The 20,767-nt window shown below is 39.5% G+C and overlaps 1 protein-coding gene across 3 annotated transcripts in view; it reads right to left on the bottom strand.

The window, feature by feature from the left end:
• The window catches only part of MSH3 (mutS homolog 3), a 184,897-nt gene that overhangs the window by 66,347 nt on the left and 97,783 nt on the right, over positions 1-20,767 (bottom strand). For 2 of the 3 annotated variants that reach the window (XM_077817126.1, XM_077817128.1), the window contains 4 exons: positions 16,912-17,080; positions 6,186-6,250; positions 4,632-4,748; positions 362-469 (listed from right to left, as the gene is read on the bottom strand). In XM_077817126.1, coding sequence (XP_077673252.1) covers positions 362-469; positions 4,632-4,748; positions 6,186-6,250; positions 16,912-17,080 — 459 coding nt within the window. The remainder of the gene's footprint in view (positions 1-361; positions 470-4,631; positions 4,749-6,185; positions 6,251-16,911; positions 17,081-20,767) is intronic. The other variant, XM_077817127.1, reaches the window with a different exon arrangement.

The following is a 20,767-nucleotide window of genomic DNA, read 5'->3' as shown; positions in this document are numbered from 1 at the left end:
TCAGGACCTACTCCATGGAAGCATAAAGCTTTGGCCCCAATCCTACACAGATTTACACAAGTTTAATTTGACACACTGAACACTTCATTTGAAGACAATGGAACTATGCACATATGAGTAAATTGTTGTTGACAAAATGCAAATCTTTCTAAAAACTTGTTTTTGTCTTTGCATTATGTAATTTACATGGTAAACTCATCAGGGTTGAGACCATGCCTTAGTCTATGTTTGTAAAACAATGCTGAAACGTACAGTACTATCAACATATTTAACAGTACATTTTACTGTGCTAAGTACATCAGATCAAAGCTTATTTTAATATTCTGCCTTTTAAATCAATAAACAGTTTAAAACTGATTACCTGCAATAGTCTCCTTGTTTAGCAACCTTGGCCAATGAGAAAATGCAGTCAATAGTTGCTAGATGCCCAACTGCCTTCAACACAGAGTGATAATATTCACTAAAATGACTATATATATGTAGAGAAGGGAGAAAATAATGAACAAAAATAAATAAATAACTTCATATGAATCCATATTTTGACATGTATTGTCAAAATATAGCCTTTGCTTGGCTCTCACAGGGCTCTTATGGTATTAAAATTAGAGTAAAATCAAATCTCCCAGCAGTCTGTCAAACTTATAATGTGGAACTCAATCTTAATCATGATGAAGTTTATATTCATAGTGTAACCCTGCATTATTTCTGCCCATTAAAAGGAAGGCAAACTGAAATTAATTAACTTGTATATAAAGGGTCTGCAGCTGATCCCTGCTGCCTAAGGGACTCCACAAAAATATTCCTGTTTATCACAGTGGCTGACTGAACTCAGTCACTCATTTCAACTGTGAGTTATTGTAAGGAAAAAATCAAAAAAGTGCCCTGACACAGGAGCTCTCCAGGGTCTCTTAGAAAACAAGGCTCTTCACCATAGAAAGTTCATAATTTCATTTCCCTTTCTGAGTACAGTTCCTTCAATACATGTATGAAGTTAACAGAGGCCAAAGACAAAGTTTTCAGTAGACTCACTCCCTTAGCCTCAATACATTTCTCTCCTTTCCAGTTAATTAATTTACAGTCGGAAGATTTAAAGGTATCTACAGTTCTACTTGTAAAATTGGAAACCTAAGGGAAACAAAACATGCTGAGGGAAGAAAAAACTCAAAAAATGAAAGATTGTCTCTGACAGAGTAACTCTCATTTTCCCCATCTCTATACTGCTCTAGCAGCAAATGTGGGAAATTCACCCAAGTGGAAGACAATTTGAAGGGGAAGAACTCAAAAAATTAAAAATGGCTCATAAAAGAAAATACCTAAACTCCACAGATGAGAACCAAAGTTAAGAGGCTTATGGCAAAAAGGATGTGAATCCAATCACTGTCCAAAGAGGTTTAAGCTAAAAAGTTGGAAAAAATCACTTTTAAACTAGGGTTGTTAATTAATCGCAGTTAACTCACACGATTTACTCAAAAAAATTAATCGTGATTAAAAAGTTAATCACGATTAATCGCAGTTTTAATTGCACTGTTAAACAATAGAATACCAATTGAAATTTATTAAATATTTCAGATTTTTTTTATATTTTCATATACATTGTATTCTGTTATAATTGAAATTGAAGTTTTTTATTCAAATATTTGCACTGTAAAAATGATAAAGAAATAGTATTTTTTAATTCACCTCATATAAGTACTGTAGTGCAATCTCTTTGCCGTGAAAATGCAACTTACAAATGTAATTTGTTACATAACTGCACTCAAACAAAACAATGTAAAACTTTAGAGCCTGCAAGTCCACTCAGTCCTACTTCTTGTTCAGCCAATCACTAAGACAAACAAGTTTGTTCATGTTTACAGAAGATAATGCTGCCCTCTTCTTATTTACGTCACCAGAAAGTGAGAACAGGCATTTGCAAGGCACTTTTGTAGCCAGCATTGCAAGGTATTTACTTGCCAGATATGCTAAACATTTGTGTGCCCCTTCATGCTTTGGCCACCATTCCAGACGACATGCTTCCATGCTGATGATGCTTGTTAAAAAAAAAAAAAAAAAATGCATTAATTAAATGTGTGACTGAACTCCTTGGGGGGAGAATTATGTGTCTCCTGCTCTGTTTTACCCACAGTCTGCCACATATTTCATGTTATAGCAGTCTTGGATGATGACCCAGCACATGTACATTTTAAGAACACTTTCACTGCTGATTTGACAAAACACAAAGGTACCAATGTGAGATTTAGAAAGATAGCTACAACACTTGACCCAAGGTTTAAGAACCTGAAGTGCCTTCCAATATCTGAGAGGGACGAGGTGTGGAGCATGCTTTCAGAAGTCTTAAAAGAGCAACACTCTGATGCGGAAACTACAGAACCCAAATCACCAAAAAAGAAAATCAATCTTCTACTGGTGACATCTGACTCAGATAATTAAAATGAACATGCATCAGTCTGCACTGCTGTGGACTGTTATTGAGCAGAACTCTTTATCAGCATGGAAGCATGTCCCCTGGAATGGTAGTTGAAGCTTATGAATCTTTAGTACATCTGGCACATAAATATCTGGTGACACCGGCTACAACAATAGAATAAGAAGGCCTGTTCTCACTTTCAGGTGATATTGTAAATAAGAAGCGGGCAGTATTATATCCTGCAAATGGAAACAAACTTGTTTCTCTTAGCGATTGGTTGAACAAGAAGTAGGACTGAGTGGACTTGCAGGCTCTAAAATTGTACATTGTTTTATTTTTGAAAGCAGTTTTGTTTGTACATAATTCTACATTTGTAAGTTCAACTTTCATAGTAAAGAGATTGCACTACAGTATTTGTATTAGAAGAACTGAAAAATACTATTTCTTTTGTTTTTTTTTTACAGTGCAAATACTTGTAATCAAAAACAAATATAAAGTGAGCACTGTACTCTTTGTATTCTACGTTGTAATTGAAATCAAAATATTTGAAAATGTAGAAAACATCCAAAAATATTTAAGTGGTATTTGTAGTGAGGTGATGACTCACCGGTGCGACGTCTCCTGCTGGTTGTCTTGGGAATTAGCTCTTCCAGCCCAGAGCACTCTCTGCAGGCCAGTGTCTCGCCTGCCACTGGCCCCCCCGTGTCCCTCCCGGACCCCAGTGCCCCTCTACATCAGGGTTCTGCCCCCCAGCAGTAGCCGACAATCTGGGTCTCCCCACTCAGGGAACCCCCAACCCTCTATCCCAAGTTGCCTCAGTGGCTACTGCCAGTCACCATCTAGCCCCGCTCACTGGGGCAGACTGCAGTCTGTAAACCACTCATCAACCTTTGCCTATTCCCAGCCTACACCTCTGTAGCCCCAGTACCTTTCCTGGCCTTTAGCAAGGCCTGGAGCCTGTGGGATTTCCAGGCTGAAGCTCCCCAGCTCCTCTGGCCTTTCCGCAGCCCTGCTCCACTCCAGGTACCCTTTTCTCCCAGGCAGCCAGGTCCTTCTCACTAGAGAGACAGTCTGCCTGAGCTCCTAGCTCACAGCCCTTTTATAGGGCCAGCTGTGGCCTGACTGGGGTGTGGCCCCATCTGTGGCTGTTTCCCCAATCAGACTAGGCTTTTTTCTAGGCCCCAGCCCTCTCCAAGGGCTGGCTTTTAACCACTTCTGAGCCGAAGTGGGGTGACCACCCCGCTACAGTATTCTATTATTGTTTAACAATGCAATTAATCACGCAATTAACTTTTTTTAATTGCTTGACAGCCCTATTTTAAACTGCTACGAAATTCAAAGCCCACTTTTGAGAAAACAAAGAACAATCTGGGTAAACTCTATCTAGATATAAAACTTCTATCATATGCAAGTAGTGAGGGGCAATATTACTGAAATAATGTTTCTAATGAAAGCACAGTTACAGATAATAAAATGGTTAAAATCCAAGATGTATGCCTGCACAGAATCTGAACAATTATTTGAGACACTGACTGTGGATATTCTGAACATCCTCAACACAGAAAAGTATCAGTATTATTACGTGTTACAGCAAATTATGCCTTAATTCTTCAATAATGAGACACTTAATGAAGAACTTAGGCAGTATTTGAATATAATGTTTTAAAAGGACATTCAGCTTAAAAATCGTACATTACAAACAAATGTCTTTACCTATGTCACATTTATGACTATTAAAGTGAAAGAATATTAAAAATTCAATTTGCTTGTTACAATGAATGACCTTTGTTTTCTTTTTCAGTTACTTTGAACTTGAACAATAAAATCACTAAAGTCAGTTTCACTTTCTTTTGTAATCAGTTGCACCTTTCAAGTCCTTAGTGCTGCAATATTTAGGTTTCAACATAGCTCCCCAGTATTTGATTTGTTTAAAAACTGATTTCATTGGAATTTAAAATACTGAGGAAACATTCCTGTTAGTCTTAGGTTTTATAAAAATTTTATTTTAAGAGCTTTAAATTTAGGACCATATTTTAGTTTAGTTTCTCATAAGGCAGTCTACAAGAAATCTAATCAGCAATTTCTTCTTTTCATTTTGAGAAACATTTTCTTTTCTTGCTTTCATAGCTAGCAAAAAAAACAAAAACAAACCAACAACAACAAAAAACCCAAACAAACCAAAAACAAAAAACCCATCAGATTCTACTTTTCAGTGTAAACTCACTCTAAAAAATTTAGCCATTCAGCGTTGCAGTCAAGGACTAGCTGCTCCCGGAGCTGATTCAGATGTCTGTAATTTTCTACAATAAAAGGAGAGTGGAAACGGCTGACAGCTTTTGTGCTAGAAGAGAGAAAAAAAGCCAAATAGGAAATCAAGGTTACTAAGCAATCAGTTACGTCATCAACGTGGAAAATTAGACTAGTTTTCTTATTCTCTGTGAGCCTTGAAAATAAATAGATGTAAAAAAATGCATGTTCTATTATTGTACTGCTGAACTCTGTTGATTCCAATAATCTTTATCGTAAATAAAGTACTTGGTTACTATGGTGCAGTCAGTGCAGAAAGCTTTTGAAATACATTTCAGAACGTAATATAAACGGCCAAAGAGCATGGCATACAATATTCTGCTTAGCAACAGAGGTTTATCATCTTTAAAAAAAGACAAATGGGTGACTTTTTGTGACTAATAGTGATTGTACTTATAACAAACATCAAATAATTTCACAATGATGACCTCACTGAGGAAGACTTATTGGTAGCCTAAGGCAAAGTTAGTAAACACAGGCTGTGTCTTGCATGAATGTTAGTTTGATTTGGGACACTTAAAAAAAAAATCTCTTTTTTGACATTAGCACACATTATCTCGCAAGTTACAGTTACAATAATTTATTGTTTAAAACATTAGTTATGGACTACTGTATATACTTTTCTTATTGTTGCTCTTCCGTAAACCAATAGCCTAACAGCACATAACTGGAGCATGCTTTATTATGCCTATTACTGGGTTAGATAACATTAAAGAATATTATCCCTCTCTCGATTACCTTGAGCATTGAAGTGTTAAGTGACCTTGCTAGTTATCTGTGCAATTGTGATCACATATTACATTTTTCATTTTTAAGGTGCTCAACACACTATTTAAATAATAAATCAGAAGTCAGAGAAGAAAAAAGCCAATTAGATCATCCAGCCCATCATCATCTCATCTACCAGAACCCCTCCTCCCTCGCCCCCAAATAGCTAAAGCAATTCTTATGTAACAATCAACAAAGCAAGCAAGGTTTGTATACATGAGTGTAAAATGACATTTTAATGACAATGACTTCATTCAGATACACAAATGTCATCTTTAGATGGCTACGGTTATAGCTCTGAATAAATATAAAACCCACCATGATTATGTGAATAGGATACTGTATATAGACACACACATGCATAGCATATATATTATGTAATACAAACAGATTAAGAAAAATAATTTGCACACAAATTTCTATTGAGGTTTTTTTTTTTTCTCCCAAAGTCAAGCATAATTGTTGTTAAGGATCTATCCTACTAAACATTTCTTCCAGGAACTCAACTTCCCAGTATTTTACAGACTTTACTATAACGTATAAATTAAAGGGTTTTTTTTGCTTAATTGCTTTTTAAAACTGTTTAAAGGTTGGGCAAAAAGAAAAATATATACTACCTACATTTTAATAATAAAAGAAGAATTATACTATAGTTCTGTCTATGTGCTGGAATAAAACAAAAATTAAAGACATTTTTACATACCTACCAACTTTAACCCAATCAGAGGGTACAGAAGATAAGAGTGAATTCTTGACTTCTATCAGAAACTAAAATAAATAAAAAATGTTTACACATTAAAGATGTGATTATTAGACTATTCAACCAAGTTCTTCATACACAAAAAGGTCTGTGTGCAAGTAATAGCATTTGACTCCTGGTAGCGTTCACAGTTATGATGAACTATGTCCACATGCTTAAGACAACACAGCCCAGCCCCAAATATATTCAAACTGGGGAGATTTTGAAGAAAACATCCTGTATGACTGTGGTCTGCACAAACAAGTTATCTTTTTTCATTCTCCCCTCACTCCATTCTCAAAACAAATCCCTTTTCTCTGAATACCTGATGGCCATTAACTAGCCAGAGGCTAAATTCCTGCATAATCCATGCACAATTATTTCTCTATACAGTGGATTTATGCAAGCCCTTTACTCTGACTGGCTACTGCAAATGCCCCTATTCTGATGGGATACTGTGTTTAGAAACCCTCAGTGATAGGTCTACAACTAACAGGGATTCATAAACTCCTCACCATCTTCCCACTCACACTAACCTGAAATATCAAATACAATCCAATTTAAAGAGATTACTTTCTAAGTAGGAGTCTTCGACCAGGGTAAATGAGAAGTTGGGGAAGGAATGCATTCAGAAGACAGGGTTTAGTGTGGGCAATGGGGTAAGGAAAGGTTCAGAAACTGAGGCAGCTATATTTGCTGTGGTCATGGCGACTGAGAATTGAAGGCAGTGGTCAATGAGTGTGCAGAAATTCATAGGACCCAAGTACAGCACAGGGATAAAAGGAAGCGGAGAACATTTCAGTATAATAACTTGAAGCTGTGTCCCCTTAACCCAATGACAACTAGAGCTGGTTGGAAATTTTTCAAAGGAATGTTTTCCCATTGGAAAATGCCAATTCATTGAAATCAAAATGTTGCCGATTTTTTCATGACAAAAACAGACAATATGTGAAGTGACCTTCTCCCGCACTTGGGTTTCCTCCCTTCTCCCCCCGCTACATTCTCCTCCTCCTCTCCAGTCACAGATGCAGAAGATTCTCGTCTGTTCTTCTCCTCTAGCCTCTCCACTTGCACCAGGGACCCCAACCCATCCCATTCTCATCTCCTCCCATACTCTTCTCTTTAATCTTTGGCTCTTTCCCCTAACAATACAGACATGCTTTAGTCTCTCCCATCTTAAAAAAATCCTTTCCTTAACTCCACTTGCCTCGCCAACCACCACCCCAACTCTCCCTTCTTTTCACTCCTAAGCTCACCAAGAACACAAAGTGTACAGTGCTCATTTTATATTATTTTTATTACAAATGTTTGCTCTGCAAAAAAGATGAACAAAAGACAGTGCAACCTACAAGTCGAAGCATGAAGGGGCATATGAATGTTTAGCATATCTGGCACTTAAATACCTTGCAACACCAGCTACAACAGTGCCATTTGAAGGCCTGTTGTCACTTTCAGGTGACTGTACATAAGAAGTAGGCAGCATTATCTCTCATCAAACCTGTTTGTCTCAGCAATTGGTTGAACAAGGAGTAGAACTGAGTGGACTTGTGGGCTCTAAAGTTTTACATTGTTTGTTTTTGGGTGCAGTTATGTAAAAAAAACTCTGCATTTGTAAGTTGAACTTTCATGAAAAAGAGATTGCATTGCAGCTCTTGTATGAGGTGAATTGAAAACTACTATTTATTTTATCTTTTTTACACTGCAAATATTTGTAATAAAAATAATAATAAAGTGAGCATTGTGCACTTTGTATTCTGTGTTATAGTTGAAATTAATATATTTGAAAATGTAGAAAAACATCCAAAAATATTAATAAATTTAGATTGGTATTTTATTATCAGTGCAATTAAAACGGTGATTCATTGCAATTAATTTTTTAATCGAATTAATTTGTTTTGAGTCAGTCGATCGAGTTAACTGCAATTGACAGCACTACAAACAACATATGTTATACAGGTTTCAGAGTAGCAGCCGTGTTAGTCTGTATTCGCAAAAATAAAAGGAGTACTAGGGGCACCTTAGAGACTAACCAATTTATTTGAGCATAAGCTTTCATGCTCACGAAAGCTTATGCTCAAATAAATTGGTTAGTCTCTAAGGTGCCACTAGTACTCCTTTTCTTTATATGTTATACAATTAATTAGATACCAGAACATACTACTTTAGTATTTTTAGTCACCAGTTAACTAAATGAAATACTACCAGATTGTTGGGGCTTTCTTGTAAAGAGCCAGAGACTTTTACACTTCATAGTGGTATATTATTTATGCTATGCCAGGGATGTATCCATGATATTTTCTAAGTAAGAACACGAGGTCACTAATTCCAAAACTTTACAACTGAAACTAGATTATCACACCCAGAAAAAATAAGTAATGAGTCAAGGGAGATATATGGGAAAGAGTAGGGTTAGAACAGTGAAGATCATGTGAATATTTGTTGCATATTGCGTGACCCATGTTAGTTATTTTTTAACAAGTCAGTAAGTGAGATAGATTTGAGAAAGAAGGGAGGCATTCTTAGATGAAGAGTCAGCTGTAAAAAGAATTTTCAGCAGAGATTAGATTAAATACACAGTCTGACCACCTTTAGGACATGCTGCAAGACTCCCCTGTTCGATAAAGCTTTTCCACTATAACCACTATGATTTATTTCAGGTTTCAGAGTAGCAGCCGTGTTAGTCTGTATCCGCAAAAAGAAAAGGAGTACTTGTGGCACCTTAGAGTTTAACACATTTATGTGAGCATGTCATAAATATAAAGGGAAGGGTAAATCCCTTTGAAATCCCTCCTGGCCAGGGGAAAGCTCCTCTCACCTCTAAAGGGTTAAGAAGCTAAAGGTAACCTCGCTGGCACCTGACCAAAATGACCAATGAGGAGACAAGATACTTTCAAAAGCTGGGAGGAGGGAGAGAAACAAAGGGTCTGTGTGTGTCTGTCTATATTCTGTCTTTGCCGGGGATAAACCAGGAATGGAGTCTTAGAACTTTTAGTAAGTAATCTAGCTAGGTACGTGTTAGATTATGATTTCTTTAAATGGCTGAGAAAAGAACTGTGCTGAATAGAATAACTATTTCTGTCTGTGTATCTTTTTTGTAACTTAAGGTTTTGCCTAGAGGGGTTCTCTATATTTTTGAATCTAATTACCCTGTAAGGTATCTACCATCCTGATCTTACAGGGGGGATTTCTTTATTTCTATTTACTTCTATTTTTATTAAAAGTCTTCTTGTAAGAAAACTGAATGCTTTTTCATTGTTCTCAGATCCAAGGGTTTGGGTCTGTGGTCACCTATGCAAATTGGTGAGGCTTTTTATCCAACATTTCCCAGGAAAGGGGGGGTGCAAGTGTTGGGAGGATTGCTCATTGTTCTTAAGATCCAAGGGTCTGGGTCTGTAGTCACCTAGGCAAATTGGTGAGGCTTTTTACCAAACCTGGTCCAGGAAGTGGGGTGCAAGGTTTTGGGAAGTATTTTGGGGAGAAAGACGTGTCCAAACAGCTCTTCCCCAGTAACCAGGATTAGTTTGGTGGTGGTAGCGGCCAATCCAAGGACAAAGGGTGGAATATTTTGTACCTTGGGGAAGTTTTGACCTGAACTGGTAAAGATAAGCTTAGGAGGTTTTTCATGCAGGTCCCCACATCTGTACCCTAGAGTTCAGAGTGGGGGAGGAACCTTGACAGAGCATAAGCTTTCGTGAGCTGCAGCTCACTAAGGTGCCACAAGTACTCCTTCACTATGATTTAGATAGCCAACCTTCCCCACCTCACAAACACAACCCAGCAATCAACCCAAGCATAACCTACTGTAACCAGGGAAAGAAGAAGAAGAAGAAGAACAGAATACTCCATGAAGTCTACTAGGGACAAGAGGGCCAAAGGCATATTGGGCTGTGTTATTAAGAGCATTGCCAGCAGATCAAAGGAAGTGGTTACTCCCCTCTATTCTGCACTGGTGAGGCCACACCTGGAGTATTGCATCCAGTTTTGGTTCCCCCACTACAGAAGGGATGTGGACAAATTGGAGAGAGTCCAGCGGAGGGCAACGAAAATGATTAGGGGGCTGGGGCACATGACTTATGAGGAGAGGCTGAGGGAACTTGGATTATTTAGTCTGCAGAAGAGAATAGTGAGGGGGGATTTGACAGCAACCTTCAACTATCTGAAGGGGGGTTCCAAAGAGGGTGGAGCTCGGCTGTTCTCAGGGTGGCAGATGACAGAACAAACAGCAATGGTCTCAAGTTGCAGTGGGGAAGGTCTAGATTGGATATTACAAAACACTATTTCGCTAGGAGAGTGGTGAAGAACTGGAATGGGTTATCTAGGGAGGTGGTGGAATCTCCATCCTTAGAGGTTTTTAAGGACCGGCTGACAAAGCCCTCACTGGGATGATTTAGTTGGTGTTGGTCCTGCTCTGAGCAGGGGATTGGACTAGACCTCCTGAGGTCTCTTCCAACCCTAATATTCTATGACACGATACAGCTCTGTTTACCTGGAAGCATTTAGATGCTATGATTGGCACTATAAAATCCCTAAAAAAGATTAATTAGATAATGAGATAGCTACAGGTAGGAGCAACACTGTGTAGGGGCTTGAAAGTGAAGAGAGTAAACTGTTTCTAACAATAGGGTTACTGGTATGCTAGTTTTACAGCTTTTTTAAACAGCTTGCATCCTGATTAACTTTAATATATTGATAGGATGGAGCACTGCAAATCATCCCATACTCTGTCCATATTTATTATTGAATGAACTCAAACAGCCTACAATCACCAAGTTAGTCAGTTTGTGTTCCTAACATCTGTAGCAAGAAGTGAATGCAGAGATTTCAAGATCTCAAGAAAATACTGAATGCTAATGCTTTTTCATCCTTTAATTCTTAGCTCTATCAGATAAGCACTTACGGTACTTTATTGAATGGTAGCTGAAGCACTGCTTATGCCATATAGGAAGCAAACAGTTGCCAGATGCAGCAAATACTTCCTAATCCTTGCATGAAACAAACAGTGCTGCTATCACTAACTGGACAGCCCTCTGTTCTGTTTATTGCCTAAAATGAATTGCATTAGAGGTCTGGAAACAAAAGATTAGATAGATATGGGTGTAACTTCATGTGTTGTGGAAAACTGCATCTGCCAAATGGAGCTTTATCTGAATTCCAAGAGGAAGTTACTACAAAATTTATGTCAATAGGAGTTGTGGACACCTACTGCCTCTGAAAATCATGTCCCATGCTTAGATTCTTAAGTATGGCTGTAGAAGCCACTCTTTAAGCACCTGGTTTATAAAATTTTGGCCTATGGTTCTCTACAGGATGATGCGTTTTCTACCCAGAATGTCCTGACTGGAAAGGTGAATAGCTAAAGTCTTTCCTACAGCTTTCCAGGAAAGTATACTCCTCTTCCTCAACAAACTCCAGCGAATAAGTCTTTCAAACTCAATATGAACAGCAAAGCCAAAATGGAAAATAAGCAGAGATTTCTAGGATGCATCCATTAGAGAGAAAAACATTACTCACCTGGTAATTCACTTTGTCAGACCCCTTCCTCATCTCCCATCCTGTGGATAATTCCAGACAAGCTACATAGCACCCTCTATGAGGATGAGTGGAAGGCAAATAGTGAAAAGCAGAGGTAAAGTTATAAGAATACACTCAATTCCCAGCCCTTCAGTAAATTTTAAATGCATCAGTTCCCAGCCCAAAGAGAATCCCCCACAACACAAGGGGAGGAGGAAGGGATTCAGTGTGGGAGAAAAGTAGGGATTATGACAAACTGAATTACTAGTGAGTAATTTTCCCTTGTCATTCATTACCTTCTTCTCCCATCTTGTCAATAAATGTAGGCCCAACCAGTGGATATAGAAAGCAGCCTCATAAGAGGAGATAGGCTTTCATGAGAGGTGACTTGAAAAACTTTAGGATTTAACTCTGCCCTTGTCACCTATATTCATCTAAGAAAGTGTGATAAATTGTTACGCAGGAATTATGAGTGACCCTTGAGTTTTCCAGTGTAGGGACCTCAGCCCCGAGGTAGAAAGGTATAGTCTTGAGCAATTGTTCACAAGTCAGATTAATACATTACTTTAGTGAATGACTGATACAGGCCCGGTAGCCAACCATCCTACTTTGGGTCTTGGAAATGGACAAACAGTTCTTGTCTTCCTAAAGCAGCTCCCCCTGTGGGCATACCTCTGGGCAATTATGAACAGGGTCAGGAGCACACCACCACTCTGCTCTTTCCATATTATTGTATAGAAAACAGTTTTTGGCTAAATGAGAGGGGGTCTCAGGGAGGTTCCAGTATGGAAAGGGATGAGAATTTTCTTCTTAAAGTTGTAAACTTGTTTCTGAAAGTTGTACCAAGTAGGTAAAATTCAGTGGCTCTCTCTATAGCCAGAGAATGCAGTTTCTTCGCAAGGAAATGGGAAGGATTTGTGTATTGGGCAAACAGGCCCACAGGCTCTTTAACAGGGATGTTCAAAACTGTTTAGGGAGAAATTACTGAGGCAATTGAAATACCATCTTGTTATGTGAAAGACTAAGAATGAAAAGAATGAGGAATACTTGTGGTACCTTAGAGACTAAAATTTATTTGGGCATAAGCTTTCATGGGCTAAAGCCCACTTCATCAGCATCTGATGCAGCTTTAGCCCATGAAAGCTTATGCCCAAATAAATTTGTTAGTCTCTAAGGTGCCACAAGTACTCCTTATTCTTTTTGCTGATACAGACTAACATGGCTACCACTCTGAAACCTGTAAGAATGAAGAGTTAAATTAGAAAGCTTAGTTCAGCAACATGCTAAACTGAGGTTTTAGCAATGAAATGAGCTACTTGCATAGTCAACACAAGCAAGATAAACTTTCATGCATGTCTTTACAGACTCAGAAGCACAGGAGGTCAGTTCATTTAAGGGGTAATGTATCTCAAAACCAGTCTCTGTCTTTGAACTTGGAGGAATAAAGGACAGAAGCAAAAGTCTACTGGACCTCTGAAGATCAAGACAGCTGAAACCAGAACTCAGAAAGGGAAGTTCAGACTCAAACTGAACCTTACTAAAAGAAACTCTCAGACTTGTACTAGGGGACAATGGAAGGGTTCATGTCTATCAATTAGAAAAGGTCATCCAGACTTATGATTAATCTCTTTAAGTGAAGGCTTGAGGGTGAAGCCCATCTCTATATTTACCTCACTCATTTTTCAGGACATAATGTTCAGGGAGATGGAGCTGAGTAAGAACTAGGCACTGGAGAAAATTGTGAGTGATTAGGTGGGCCCTAATATATTCTTCACTACAAGATCTTGGAGTTTGGATGACAGGGATTCTGAAGCCACTTGAGGCAACTAGGATGGATAATAGGGAATAAACTTCTTCCCTCAATCCAGAAGGAATCCTGACAACAGGCTGAAGGCCCAAGAGAATCTTGTGTCTCTGGCATACCAATTCACAGAAGGAGTTCCCCACCAATGGGAGAATACTCCCAAGTGCATGCCACTTTGCCCCAGGACAAGGGAATGGAACCTATGAGCTCTGGGATTCTCTCTCTCTTTTACCAGAAAGACAAAGTAGCAGATAAAAATAGAGCTAAGGCCTGAAACATAGGACTGCTCTCAATGCTTCTGGGACAAAGAGAGTTGTAACTTAAAGCCGTTATAAAACAACATCACCACCTCCTGATTCTCCATACAAACTATCTGGAGAGTCCAGATTGTATCCCTGATTCTGCAGCATCCCCTATAAGAGATTCTGGGTGAGTCATACAACACTCCAGTGTCAGTCTCCCCATCCATAACAAGAAGAAAACAATCCTTTTTTGTCTCCCAGTGGAATTAACTGTCCCCCCAGTCTCCCACACAACCACTGTGGGAAAACTTGTCTGTTCATCCCATGGGAGTTGACTGAAGTGTTTTGGGTCATTTTAGCCCACCAACACATCCAGCTGACCCATTATGTGTCTGCATGCTCCCAGAAACCAGTGCCATCAACATAGATCCTGATCTGGAGGAAGAATTTCTCCACCTCACACTGTTAGTCCTATTTCAGGAATCAGGCAGAGCCCCTGTAAGACACAGGTGGACATTTTACCAGCAGCTTTTAAACTGACAAAAGCACTTCTCAGAGAGTGATTCTGACATACCAGCTGAATCCAGTTGATGCTGCTCATGCCTGTTGCCTTAGCCACAGATTCCCCCTAGGTAAACTCGTGCTTCTAGAGCAGGGCCACAAGCACAATCTGGTTGGATCACATTGTCACATGGACCTGGGATGACCAATAGTGGATCCAGCACTTTCGTGTGAAGCAGCAAATATTCCAGGACATTTGTGATCAGTTTGTCCCAATATTCCAGCACTAGGACAGCCTCATGATAGAGGCCAGGCTGATCCAGAAGCAAGTTGTTGTAGTCATCTGGAAACAGACTACCCCAGAGTACTACAGATCTGTGGCTAACCAGTTTGGAGCTGGCAAATCAATTGTGGGGGTTGTTGTGGCAGAGCTTTGTGATGTACCCAGAGAAGAGGGGGGGTCATTACAAGTGTTCCTGAAACAGCTGGTTTTAAGAAAATGGGCTTTCCAAACTGCATCGGGGCCTTTGATGAGACTCACATGCCTATATAGTTTGGCTTCCACAAGGAGCACATAAACCACAAAGGGTACTGCAGCATAATTATGCAGGCTCTAGTCAACCACAGGGGTTGATTCATGGACACTAACGTTGGATGCACTAGCAGGGTGCGTGATGCCAGCATGTTCCAGTGATCAGGATTTTACCTTCATAGACAAGCTGAGACATTATTTCCACCAAATGACATAGTTATAAATGGAGTCACTATCTGCACTGTTATTCTAGGTGACCCTGCTTACACCCTGTTGCAAGGGCTTATAAAACCATAACCTGATTTCAGAGGACCTGGCAAAAGAAGATTCGACTACACGCTCAGTGCAATAGGCAGTCTGAAATCCTGTTGGAGCTGCCTTCAAAACCATTTGGATGCCGGTGTCATCAATGCAATCTGCATAATTGTGCCTTCCTGTGTCTACATAATGTCTGAGAGGACAAGAAGCCATCCACAATTAAATGGACACATAATTGGTTAAACAGCAGCAAACGAAGAGTAACTATTAATGGAATGATGTCAGATTGGAACCCCACTTGAGACCTCCCTCCACAGGGACCAGTTCTGGGTGCAGAGTTCTTTAACATCTTTATTAATGACCTGGATGTAGGAATAAAGAGCATACTGATTATATTTACAGAAAACAAAGCTATGGGGAGTTGCCAAAACTCTGGAGAATAGAGCTAAAATTCAGAAGGATCTTGAGAACTGGGCTATAGATGACAAAATGAAATTAAGGAGAGACAAATGTAAGGTCCTACACTTAGGGAAGGAAAAACCAAATGCACAAATACAGAATGGGGGATAACTGGCTTGGCAGCAGCACTGCTGAAAAGGATCTCAGAATTGTGGTGGAGTACAACCTCAATATGAGTCAGTAATGTGATGCTGTTACAAAAAAAGCAAATGCAACTTTAGGTTGCATTAACGGCCTTTGCTGGAGTACTGTGTCCAATTTTGGTCACTGCTGTATAGAAAGGATATAGAGAAACTGGAAAGGATGCAGAGGCAAGCAACAAAGATGATCAAAGGGATGGAATGCAAGCCATATGAGCAAAGGCTGAAAGAACTGAGAACGTTTTGTTTGGAAAAAGAGGAAATTAAGGGAGGATGTGATAGTGGTCTTCAGATACTTGAAAGGCTGCCATAAAGAAGATGGGGAAAAGTTGTTCTCTCTTGCCACAGAGGACAGGACAAGGGGTAATGGCTTCAAACTACAGGATAGCAGATTTAGATTAAATATCAGGAAAAACTTCCTAAGTGTAAGAACAGTCTACCTAGGGAGGTTGTGGAGGCTCCTTCACTAGATATTTTCAAAAGGATGCTGGATAGCCATCTGTCTTGGATAGTTTAGACACAACAAATCCTGCATTTTGGAAGGGGATTAGACTAGATGACCTTTTCTGTCCCTTCTAACCCTATGATTCTTCCCCCCATTGGTCTGTGTAGACCCATCTGTTGTCTTATACTTCTACTGCAAGCTCAGTAGGACAGAGATCATATTTTTGTACTGTGTTTGTACAGCATCTAACACATTGGGTCCTGGTCCATGGCTAGGACTCCTAAGTACTATAGTAATAGAAATAATAAATAAAAAAGAATGAGAGAAGAGATTTTAACCAGTTTCTTAAAGATTATTTTTCTTTTCTGTAAAATTATTTTAATGCTGTGCTTCCTGGTTCAATACAAATATCCCAGAATATAACATCAGAAATGTTTTACCAAAAGTCTCCATGCAACTGTGTTAACAGTCTTTGGAAGCGAAGTACTGACGGAAGCAAACTATTGATGAATCAAATTGAACTGTACTAAAAAGAATTCCATCCCCGCAAAAACCCTGAAGAAACTGCAAAGACACAATATCCATGGTAAATTAAAGAAAAAAGTGGTAAGGTAAGAACAATATTATTGAAAATAACAAGACAATAAGACAATGCATCCCAACAGACCTCTTATCACAGCCAGGATTGCTTTTATCTAGTGACGTGGTTTAATTAATCTTTCAGGTAAACATAAGTTATTTTGTTGGCATGCACTAGTAGGCACATACGCAAAATGACCTAAGTGATTTTTTTATTACCTCCTGTCCAGATACTGTAACATACTCTGCATGAGGGTTCTTTATCATTTGTTGTATTTCTTGCAGATGAAATTGGATCTGAGAAATCACCTTCTGAATGTCACCCTTCTGCTTTCTGATAGTAGGGAAGTCTGTAAGATCCTTGAACAATTGAGTTTTATCTCCAGTTCTATTTATAAGAAACAGAAAAATGGTGTATTCCATATTTCTACTGTTTCGATATAATTGTTTATTTCCATCAGTAAACACAAGTTATGAGGTACCCATATAGTTTTGAGCATACCATATTATGTATTTGCCAGTCTCTCCTTTCAAAATGCACAAAACATGTAACTTCACAAGGAGAAAAACATGCATTCCACAGATATGGTCTCACTGAAAGAGTATACTACACTTACACATCACACACAGAATAAAGCCCCCCATGTTAGTGTTTTTAAGTCAAGCACTCAAAAGCTGGGAAATGACAGAATGAAGGAAGCTGCCTGTGCAACTTTATTTTGGCCCCCTTGTGCGTATGCATTATAAGATTGACTTTGACTACATGATCATATACCATTTTTCCACCTTCATAATAAGTCACTACCATCCCCACCTATAATAGAAATATTTCTATTTTAGAACAAATACAAAAATATAACCTTCTGATTGTGTCATAGCATAGATGTCACGTTTGCAACCTGGTAAAGGATAGAAAAGCTGCTAGCACACCAATAGGATAACTTCTGGGTTTTTACAGACCTAGAAAAGGCATATAATAAAGTGGACAGAAGGATGCTTACACCAGTGCTGAGAAAATATGGAGTGCCTGAGGATTTAATAACTATGGTGAACATGCCATATAGATCACCTACAACAGTGATCAGAACTTGTTTTGAAACACACTCCTTTGAAGTGAAAGTGTATAGTATATAGAGCAGTATAAACAAGTCATTGTCTGCATGAAATTTTAGTTTGTACAGACTTCGCTAGTGCTTTTTATGTAGCCTGTTGTAAAACTGGGCAAATATCTAGATGCGTTCATGTACCCCCAGGGGTACATGTACCCCTGGTTGAGAATCACTGGTTTAACTAATTGTAGTACATATTGTAGTCATTTAAATAGTCTGTGAGCTCTGTAGTGGTGTTCACTGTTTTCTGTGTTTTAGAAGTCATTAGAAACGACTCTGAGGAGCAGTCTGCATTAAGCTAAGCCTTGTATATTTACATATAGTGAATTAACATGATTTGGGAGCCAACTGTGCCAAATTAGTGTCATCTTATTATTTTTGTTGGTAGTGAGAACAGAAAAACCAACTTTGATAAATTTAGCCTTTTTTCCTGTTCTTAATTTATATAACCGTCCTATAGACGTTTTCATTTATAACTATCATATCATTTCTGAGAAAACATTACAGCTGGATTTGCAACAAATTGGCTGAATATTGCTTTTTGTTGATTTTTACATGCATATTGCAGATCGAATGTTTATTAAACAAGAAAACATAAAATAAAAATTGGGGTAATATATCAGCCAGACCAGAAATAAAGGTTCATCTGTGGAAGTGGCACATCCTCTTCTCTTCACAGAGAAATAATGGCTGCAGGCACATGTCACTGGGGTGACCATATATATTTTGTTACATACAGCCAGTCAAACTCCAGCTCCTTCGTCAAAATTCATGCACAATATGGAAATGGGGTGGGGGTGTGATATATGGCAGCATATTGCACAGGTACAAAGCTCTGGGTTGGGGAGTGATTTATTCCAGTTCCTTCACAACAGTCTGAAAGTCACAGGGACATATCTTATTTTGTCATGTACTCAGTCAGTCAAAACCCAGCTCCATATTCAAACTCCATATACAATCGTGGAAATGGGGTGGAGGAGTGACACGTGGCAGCATATTGCACAGGACCAAAGTTTTGGGTTGGTGAGCAGCATGTTCTAGCTCCTGCAGTCACTGATAGTCACCGGGATGTGCAACTGGGGTTGACCCAAGACTTATTTTGTCATGTTTAACCAGTCAAAACACATCCCCTTACTCAAGCCCTATGTCCAATATGAAAATGGGATAGGGGCATGACACATAGCAGCATATTAATCAAGAATGAAGCTTCGGGTCAGTGAGGGTGACCAGACAGCAAGTGTGAAAAATCAGGACAGGGTGGGTTTTGGGGGGGTGGGGGTGGGGGGGCGGCGGGAGAATAGGCACCTGCATAAGGCAAAGCCCCAAATATCGGGACTGTCCCTATAAAATCGGTCACCCTAGGGTCAGCGAGTAGCATGTCCTAGCTCCTTTAGAATAGTCTGACAGTCACAGAGAGTGACACTTGGGGTGACCAGAGACTTATTTTGTAATGTAGTGTCAGTCAAAACCCAGCTCCTTATTCAATCACCATGTACAAAAAATGGCAGTGCAGTGGGGGTATGGCAGCATACTGCATAGGAACGAAGCTTTGGGTTGATGAGTGGAACATCCCAGGTCCTTCAGAACAGTCTGTCAGTTGCGGGGACATGTCACTTGAGGTGACCGAAAACTTATTTTGTCAGGACCATCCAGTCAAAACCCTGTTCTCTATTTGATTATTTAATAAAAAAGTAAGCGTAAGGTAAATTTTCATCACTGTCATGCATATTAATTGATAACATTTCTAAAAATGTAATCTTAGAAATGTATTTTTAAATAATTTTGACTTTTGAATAAGGAACTGGGAAAAAATGGTTACCTACCTTTTTGTAACTGTTGTTCTTTGAGATGTGTTGCGCATGTCCACTCCATGTGCACAGTCAGAGATTTTTGCCTTTGCGGTAGCCCGTAGGGCCAGCAGTGGTGCACTCTGGAATTTCATGCCCATGCATCAGTATACCAGGCGCTGTCCTCCCTACACCCTTTCAGTTCCTTCTTGCCGGCAACTCCAAGAGAGGGGCAGGAAGGTGGGTATTGGAATGGACAGGAGCAACACATCTCAAAGAACAACAGTTACAAAAAGGTAGGTAAGCGGTTTTTCTTCAAGTGCTTGCTCATGTTGATCTCATTCTAGGTGACTCACAAGCAGTGTCAATGGAGGTGGGCTAGGAGTTCATGGTCTTACAGCATGTAGCACTGCTTTGCTGAAACCAGCATCGTCCCGGACCTGCTGGGTGAGTGCATAATGGTACATAAACGTGTGGAGAGAAAACCAGGTAGCAGCTCTACAGATCTCTTGGATCAGCACCTGAGCCAGGAAGGCTGATGATGCTTGCGCTCTAGTTTGAGTGAACCTTGACTATTGCTGGTGGAAGCACTTTCACCAGCTCATAGCAGTAGCGGATGCAGGCCATGATCCTGGACTAAATCCTTTGAGCAGATACTGGACGACCTTTAGTCTGTCTGCCACCACAACAAATAGCTGCGTTGAATTGCGAAACAGCTATGTCATGTCAATGCAGAAGGCCAGCACCCTCCTGACATCCAGGGTGTGCAAACTGTGCTCCTCTTCTGAATTATGAGGCTTCAAGAAGAAGACAGGTAAATATAAGTCCTGGCTGGTATGAAACTGGGAAACTATCTTGGGCAGGAACGGCAGGTGCGACCGCAGCTAGACCTTATCCTTATAGAATACCATATAGGACAGTTCTGAAGTAAGTGTTGTCAAGGTTCCTCCCCCACTCTGAACTCTAGGGTACAGATGTGGGGACCTGCATGAAAAACCTCCTAAGCTTATCTTTACCAGCTTAGGTCAAAACTTCCCCAAGGTACAAAATATTCCACCCGTCGTCCTTGGATTGGCCGCTACCACCACCAAACTAATACTGGTTACTGGGGAAGAGCTGTTTGGACGCGTCTTTCCCCCCAAAATACTTCCCAAAACCTTGCACCCCACTTCCTGGACC

The sequence above is a fragment of the Eretmochelys imbricata genome, chromosome 5 (assembly GCF_965152235.1).
Source record: "Eretmochelys imbricata isolate rEreImb1 chromosome 5, rEreImb1.hap1, whole genome shotgun sequence".
NCBI lineage: Eukaryota > Metazoa > Chordata > Testudines > Cheloniidae > Eretmochelys > Eretmochelys imbricata.
This window is presented reverse-complemented; position numbering and strand designations above follow the sequence as displayed.